Source organism: Zea mays, chromosome 4 (assembly GCF_902167145.1).
Source record: "Zea mays cultivar B73 chromosome 4, Zm-B73-REFERENCE-NAM-5.0, whole genome shotgun sequence".
Taxonomy (NCBI): Eukaryota; Viridiplantae; Streptophyta; class Magnoliopsida; order Poales; family Poaceae; genus Zea; species Zea mays.
Genome location: NC_050099.1, coordinates 190,427,010 through 190,435,087, shown reverse-complemented (window position 1 = coordinate 190,435,087; position 8,078 = coordinate 190,427,010). Strand labels below are relative to the sequence as shown.

The 8,078-nt window shown below is 54.0% G+C and overlaps 1 protein-coding gene across 3 annotated transcripts; it reads left to right on the top strand.

Moving 5' to 3' along the window:
- The first annotated feature begins 1,885 nt into the window (after positions 1-1,885).
- On the top strand, positions 1,886-3,053 carry LOC100276998 (Protein kinase APK1B chloroplast). Of its 3 annotated transcripts, none has more exons than XM_035966845.1 (2): positions 1,886-2,359; positions 2,442-3,053. In XM_035966845.1, the coding sequence occupies exon 2, from the start codon at positions 2,486-2,488 to the stop codon at positions 2,822-2,824; it is 339 nt and encodes a 112-aa protein (XP_035822738.1). In that variant the 5' UTR covers positions 1,886-2,359; positions 2,442-2,485; the 3' UTR covers positions 2,825-3,053. The 3 variants fall into 3 exon arrangements, with proteins under 3 accessions (XP_035822738.1, NP_001352904.1, NP_001352905.1); NM_001365975.1 differs by having other exon boundaries at positions 2,116-2,359; positions 2,502-3,045; NM_001365976.1 differs by having other exon boundaries at positions 2,232-2,359; positions 2,505-3,045.
- The last annotated feature ends 5,025 nt before the right edge of the window (positions 3,054-8,078 follow it).

The following is an 8,078-nucleotide window of genomic DNA, read 5'->3' as shown; positions in this document are numbered from 1 at the left end:
CCCAACGTACGGCAAACAACAACAGCCGATAGAAATTAATCAGACTCATTTCTGTCGATTAGCTATAGCCGACAGAAATTAAAAGGATAGTTTTCTACCGGCTTTGGTGTGTAACTGTAAGCCAACACAAAATAGCTAATTTTCATTTGTTAATCTACAAGAGGCAGAGTCCGGCGAAAATAAGGCTATACCCATGAAAATTAGCTAATTTCTTTTGGCCTCTGTAGGCCCAAAAAAAAAAGCAGCCAGATTACTCTTATGTATGTTGGCAAGCTTAGATCAAGTCCTCTTGGGCTGTCAATTTGCCAGCTGAGAGGTAATATCATTTTGCTCATTGTTCCATATTATAGTTGATTTTTAGCCGTCTATGATGATTTCATGAAACTTTAAATAATTTCTAGAATTATCATCTCTTGCAATACTTATGGTGTGTGATATTGTAGAACAATAATAAAGTACGTAGAGTACTAAAAAGAAGAGATTTGAGAGAGCGGAGGCATAGGTTGACGGTGTGTTTGAACCTGTGAATGATAGAGAACCAGCACGTGGACAATTTATAAGGGTTTGACCGTTTAGGTCACGTTCTGCTTAATGCGCTATATGCTCTTGTATGTGGTGATTGTCGAACATAATGGACAAGAGGAATACAACTTGTGGTATAAACTGATCATCGTGACTCGATAGCTCTCCCTCCTATCTTTATTCTGGTGAGAGTTCTAGCCTATGGTCCCTAAATCTTCTTTCTGCATATCCAAAGGAGTTTTACTCTTGTTTCTCCTACTTGACCAAACCTGGCCGATATACTATATCAAGCTTGAATTACCTCGGATGATCTGAGCCATTTGTTGTATGATGGCTAGGGCCTGTTTGGTTCTCGACTAACTCTACCACAATCTGTCTAAGGCTATTCAATCAAATAGAAGAACTAACACAGAAAAAGTTAGGCAAGCTATAGCAAGTTAGGTAGTGAATCAAACATGTCGCCCTTCGCCGCCGCTGACCAGCTCTTGTATGTGGTGATTGTCGAACACAATGGACAAGAGGAATACAAGTTGTGGTATAAATTGATCATCATGACTCGATAACTCTCCCTCCCATCTTTATTCTGGTGAGAGTTCTAGCCTATGGACCCTAAATCTTCTTTACGCATGTCCAAAGGAGTTCTACTCTTGTTTCTCCTACTTGATCAAACCTGGTCGATATACTATCTCAAGCTTGAATTACCTCGGATGATTTGAGCCATTTTGTTGTATGATGGCTAGGGCATGTTTGGCTCTCGACTAACCCTACCACAATCTGACTAAGGCTATTCAATCAAATTGAAAAACAACACAGAAAAAGTTAGACAAGCTATAGCAAGTTATGTTGAGTTCGTGATCCAAATTCTGAAAAAGGCGGCCAAGTTGGCTCGCTACGCTGCGGCCCTCCTCTCTTGTTCTCCGCTCTACTATAAAACATGTCCAAGCGGATTGAATGTCGGGATTTCCCTAAGGTTCATGACACTTAAAAACTGGCACGGAGCTCTTCCATCCCTCGAGAACCAAACATTTGTTTTTTTTAAAATATTTCTAAATGCAACAAATCTCCATGTCTTTCATATATTGCTATAGATGCAAGTTTCTTCCTGTTGGCGCCCCCAATTATTAATCTGTGCGTTGGTTCCGCAGTCCGCAGCATGTGATGGAGAGAGAGGTCTGGAGATAGATCACACCTAATTAAAGATCCATAATTCCATATTCTCAATCGCTTTCGTTGGCTGGCAAGCACAACAAATGGGCCTATCTTCTGCTTGATGGCTACACAACTTTCTACAAACACTGAAGCTCCAAACTTTCTACAAGGGAGTAGGTTCAACTTCTCAAGGTACTTATATATATTCCTTCCGTTTCTTTTTTATTTATCATAGTTTAGTTAAAAAATAAACTATCAGACGATAAATATTCGAGAACGGAGAGCCCTGATCTGGTTGGTACTCACATCAGAGTCCCAATCTCCACAAACCCTTTTTTCTTCTTCTTTTGGGGTAGTTTGTCGACTCTGTTCCCTTGTAATCACTCTTATTCGCTGCTGTCATTAGCAGCGAAATGAAAGCCGCGTACAAGGAGGTTATGAGCTAATGTTCTTCTTCCCTGGTTAGTACTAGCTAGTAGTCATCGTGGTCGTCCCTCTCTCTCTCCCCTTCCCTCCACTACTATATATACCAAACAAATTCGTTCGGAGGGGAGACCGGCAGGCCATGGCTCGACGCCGCCCTTGAGTCCTGCCCCCAAGATGACGATGATCCCCCTCGCCGGCTTCACCGCCCTATCTGCCGCCGGCCTCCTGCTCATCTTCTCCTCCTTCCTGCTGCAAACTCAAGGTAGGTCCATCCATGATCCATCCCATCGACTATATCCATGTCCATGCATGTTTTTTCTTTGTTAATGATATATATATATCAGTTATAAATTCCAACACGAGGCCCGCCTGACGAGCTAAGAAACTGATGATTAACGAGCAAGCAGGAGGAGCCAGAAGCAGCGAGGAGGAGCGGTACGTGCCGGTGCGCAGGGTGGTGTACCGGTCCATGACACCGGCGGCGGCGAGTGCGGCGACGACGGCAGAGGCAGCGGCAGCGGCGGCATCGTACGAGCCGTTCGAGGTGTGCGAGGGGTGCCGGTGCTGCGCGCCGTCGTCGTCGTCGTCCAACGGCAGCAGCAGCTGCGTGGACACGAGCTGCTGCTACGCCATCGACTGCGACCTCCCCGGCAAGCCCTTCGGCACCTGCGCCTTCACCCCGCAAACCTGCGGCTGCGGCAGCAACTGCACCCAGCCCTCGTCCTGATGATGACTCATCTTTCCTGCAACTTGGCTACTTCTTCTGGATCATCCATCGTCTTACGTTACGTTACGACCTGATGACAGAGGATGACATGATTAGCTAGCACGCAGATTAGATGACTCACGTGTACTCGATCATGATGGATAGATTATCCAGTTAATTCCCAGATAGAGAGTTCTGCATGAAGATAATAATACAATGAATAATAATGTGTGTTCGTTTCAGAGGTTGCGATTGCTGCTGTTGTTCGTTTCAGAGAATTGTGACTGCAGTTGGTTCCATTTTCAGAGTCGGCGGCTGCTGTTGGCTTGACTCTTGCGACACACCAAACTTGTACTGTCAGGGTCGGCGGCCTAACCTGTTGTCGTCGTATACCTACTGTACGTTAGGTATAGATTGAAACATTATTTTATACTGTGTGACTATATTATAATTATTATCATTACAAAACTATAAAGCAATACACTCATTTATTATTGCAAACTTGTACACAATTATGTAGCTTGAGAAGCTTGTTTGCTTGGGGAATGCAAAACCTACTCCAGTTGAATACTCTGCGTCCCCCAATTGAGTTAACATGTACTGTCAGTATCAGTGGTGGTATGTAGATTAAAGATAAACACTGCCACTCAATCAAGGTACTAAACTAACCTACAGTGGTACTCTGTCTTCTGTCAGGCATGCAGCTCGCTCTAGGAAAGCAGCATTTTTGTCAGGCACGACCTCGACCAGACCAGACCAGACCACTGTATTTAAACGGCGTCGTCTCAACCTTAGATCTAGATTCTAAATTTTCAAATAAATGCATTAAAAAGTATAGAAGATCTGGTCCTCGTTCTCTTTCACCGGCCGGCTGCAACTGCAAGCACAATAAAAGACATGAGTGTCATGTACGGCCGCACTTACAGGCGCCGTGGTGACGCCAGGAGGGCTGCAGATCGCGCAGCCAAGGCAGGCGCCACAATCAGTGGCTAAGTTTAGAAAGATAAGGATTAGTTTCCCTCTTGCATGCCTTAATAATAGGAGGGATTGATTAAGATTAGTTTCCTTTTCATATGCCTTAATAATAGGAGAGATTGGTTAAGATTAGTTTCCTTTTCATATGCCTTAATCATAGGAAAGGTTGGTTGAACCAGAGGCTATATATATGCCGTGTAATAGGCTGGGAAATAATCAAGAAAGATCAATTATCCAAAACTGCTCCTCTCCCTTGCCTCTCTCAAGCCACCGGTGAGGAATCCCTCACGGTGAAGGTCTGGAGCGCGACTACGAACTGTGTAGCCGCGGTCCAGCGACGTTGGGCGTCGAGGCGCTTGACAACCTGGTATCAGCGTCACGTCGATCCTCACCCACCCACCCTTGCCCTCCACCATCCCCTTCCACGCCCACCGCCTCCACCGACCACTCCATCACCATGGCTGAGCCCACCATCAAGGACCTCATGGAGCTGATGCAGTTTTTCCAAACCGAGTTGGCTGCCGTGAAAGCCACCATAAAGGACAAGTCGTCCTCGTCGTCCACCGACGGCGGCGGCGAGCGCGAGGATCCCCCTCGTGTGGATCGGCCCCCCAGGTTCCAGAAGCTCGACTTTCCCCGGTTCCATGGCACCACCGACCCGATGCTCTTCATCAACAAATGCGAATCCTATTTTCGCCAACAGCGCACCATGGCGGAGGAACGCGTGTGGATGGCCTCTTATAATCTGGAGGACGTCGCGCAGCTGTGGTTCATCCAGCTGCAGGACGACGAGGGCACACCATCCTGGGGGCGGTTCAAGGACCTCCTCAATCTTCGCTTCGGGCCACCACTCCGCTCAGCGCCCCTGTTCGAGTTGGCGGAGTGTCGCCGCACCGGGACCGTGGAGGAATACTCCAACCGGTTCCAGGCCCTGCTGCCGCGCGCGGGTCGCCTCACGGAGGGCCAGCGCGTCCAACTCTACACAGGCGGTCTCCTTCCCCCGTTGAGCCACGTCGTTCGCATCCACAACCCGGAGACACTTGATGGGGCCATGAGTCTTGCCCGTCAGGCCGAGCAGCTGGAGTTGGCACGGGGACCGCCACCGGCCGCCAGGGGAGCCCCTCGCGCTCTTCCCCCAGCGTCGGCGCCCAAGCAGCCGCTGCTCGCCCTCCCTGCACCACCCGCGGGCGCGCCCCAGCCGCGACCAGAGGGTCCGCCCTTGAAGCGGCTGTCACCGGAGGAACAGGCGGAACGGCGCCGCCTCGGCCTCTGCTTCAACTGCAATGAGCCGTACACCCGCGGCCACAACCGTGTCTGCCGCCGCATCTTCTACCTCCATGGCGTCGAGCTCACGGCCGCTGCCGAGGAACTCGCAGGGGACGACCCGCAGGACGGCACCCCTGTCTTCTCCCTCAGGGCAGTCACTGGCATGCCCATCTGCAATTCCATGCAGGTGCGGGCCACCCTAGGCGCCACCACCCTCCTCGCGCTCCTGGACACCGGCTCCACGCATAACTTCATTGGGGAGGATGCCGCCCGCCGCACCGGCCTGCCGATCCAGCCGCGGCCGCACCTCACGGCCACTGTGGCCAACGGTGAACGCGTCACCTGCCCAGGAGTCATTCGTCGCGCCCAGGTCATCATCGAGGGCGAGCCATTCTTCATCGACCTCTTCGTCATGTCGCTCGCAGGGTACGACCTCGTCCTGGGGACTCAATGGATGGTCACCCTTGGTCGCATGGTGTGGGACTTCGTCGACCGCTCTGTCTCCTTCCTGCACCAAGGCCGCCAGGTCTCCTGGTCGGACGTCGCCGACCGTCAGCATCCCCTGCTCGCCGCTACCACGACACCGAGCGCCCTCCTTGAGGAGCTCTTGCACTCCTTCGATGGGGTGTTTGCTGAGCCGGCGGGTCTGCCCCCGCAGCGAGCTCGGGACCACGCCATCGTCCTCAAGCCAGGCTCTACACCTGTGGCGGTCCGGCCGTACCGCTACCCGGTGGCGCACAAGGATGAGTTGGAGCGGCAATGCGCCGCCATGTTGGCCCAAGGCATCGTACGCCGCAGCGACTCGGCGTTCTCCTCACCGGTTCTGCTGGTCAAGAAGCAGGACGGGGCTTGGCGGTTTTGCGTGGACTACCGCGCCCTTAATGCCCTCACTGTCAAAGATGCCTTCCCCATCCCCATCGTCGACGAGCTCCTTGACGAGCTGCATGGTGCGCAGTTCTTCACGAAGCTGGACCTTCGCTCCGGTTATCACCAAGTCCGGATGCGGCCGGCTGACGTGCACAAGACGGCGTTCCGCACCCACGACGGCTTCTACGAGTTCCTGGTGATGCCGTTCGGATTATGCAACGCCCCGGCAACCTTCCAGGCGCTCATGAACGACGTGCTCCGGCCATTCCTCCGTCGGTTCGTTCTTGTCTTTTTTGATGACATTTTGATTTATAGCAAGACCTGGGCAGATCACTTGCGCCACATCCGCGCCGTCCTCGACGAACTTCTCCGCCATGTCCTCTTCATCAAGCGATCCAAGTGCATCTTTGGGTCCCCATCGGTGGCGTACCTAGGCCACGTCATCTCCGCCCACGGTGTGGCCATGGACCCGACCAAGGTGCAGGCCATTCACGACTGGCCGACACCTCGGTCGGCGCGCGCGGTGCGTGGGTTTTTGGGCCTCGCTGGGTACTACCGCAAGTTCGTCCATGACTACGGCAAGATTGCAGCACCCCTCACCGCGCTGATGAAGAAGGAGGGCTTCTCCTGGAGCGACGAGGCCCAGGCAGCCTTCCAGGACCTCAAGATGGCTGTGACCTCGGCTCCGGTTTTGGCGCTGCCGGATTTCACCAAGGCCTTCATCGTCGAGTGTGACGCATCCACACATGGCTTTGGGGCGGTCTTACTGCAAGAACATCATCCGATCGCCTACTTCAGCAGGCCAGTCGCCCCCCGTCACCGCGCGCTGGCAGCTTATGAGCGGGAGCTCATCGGGCTGGTGCACGCCGTGCGACACTGGCGGCCGTACCTGTGGGGGCGCGCGTTCCTCGTCCGCACCGACCACTACAGCCTCAAGTTCCTCCTCGACCAGCGCCTTTCGACAATCCCGCAGCACCATTGGGTGGGCAAGCTCCTCGGCTTCGACTTCTCGGTGGAGTACAAGCTGGGCACCACGAACACCGTCGCCGACGCGCTGTCTCGGCGCGACACCGACGCGGAAGGCTCGGTCTTGGTGCTGTCCGCGCCCCGCTTCGACTTCGTCGACCGTCTCCGTCAGGCTCAACTTCAGGATCCGGCCCTAGTCGCCATCCGGGATGAACTCGCGGCCGGCACAAGGGGCGCACCATGGTCGCTGCTCGACGGCATGGTGGCATACGCAGACCGGCTGTACATCCCGCCAGACTCCCCACTGCTGCTAGAAGTGGTGGCCGCTACGCACGACGACGGTCATGAAGGGGTGCAGCGCACTCTCCATCGCCTCCGCCGCGATTTCTTCTTCCTCGCCATGCGCCGTGTGGTCCAAGACTTCGTTCGCGCCTGCGCTACGTGCCAGCGCAACAAGTCTGAGCACCTACACCCGGCGGGCCTGCTGCTGCCCCTGCCCGTTCCCCAGGCCGTGTGGTCCGACATCGGCTTGGATTTCATCGAGGCGCTGCCCCGCGTTGGGGGTAAATCAGTGATCCTCACCGTGGTCGACAGGTTCAGCAAATATTGTCATTTTCTTCCTCTGGCTCACCCCTACAGTGCTGAGTCTGTGGCCCAGGCATTCTTCGGCGAGATCGTTCGCCTCCATGGGATTCCTCGGTCCATGGTGTCGGACCGGGACTCCGTGTTCACCTCGGCGTTCTGGAAGGAGTTAATGCGCCTCACAGGCACCAAGCTGCACATGACGTCCGCCTTCCACCCGCAGTCCGATGGCCAGACGGAGGCGGCCAACAAAGTCATCGTCATGTACCTCCGGTGCTTCACTGGGGACCGGCCCCGTCAGTGGCTACGTTGGCTACCGTGGGCGGAGTACGTCTACAACACGGCGTACCAATCATCACTCAGGGACACTCCTTTCAAGGTGGTTTACGGCAGGGATCCTCCCTCCATCCGTTCTTATGAGCCTGGCGATACCCGGGTGGCGGCGGTGGCCAAGACAATGGCTGAACGCGAGGAGCTCCTAGCGGATGTTCACTACCGTCTGGAACAAGCCCAGGCCGTCCAGAAGAAGTTCTACGACCGCCTGCACCGACCGGTCTCCTATATCGTGGGCGACTGGGTGCTGCTGCGCCTGCGTCATCGGGCAGCCTCCTCCCTTCCC

Bases quoted from the DNA above. Each gene is read 5' to 3' on its own strand.
- LOC100276998 (NM_001365975.1), top strand. From the start codon at position 2,272: ATGACGATGATCCCCCTCGCCGGCTTCACCGCCCTATCTGCCGCCGGC. The intron at 2,360-2,501 runs GTAGGTCCATCC...TTAACGAGCAAG, and splicing joins CTTCCTGCTGCAAACTCAAG to CAGGAGGAGCCAGAAGCAGC.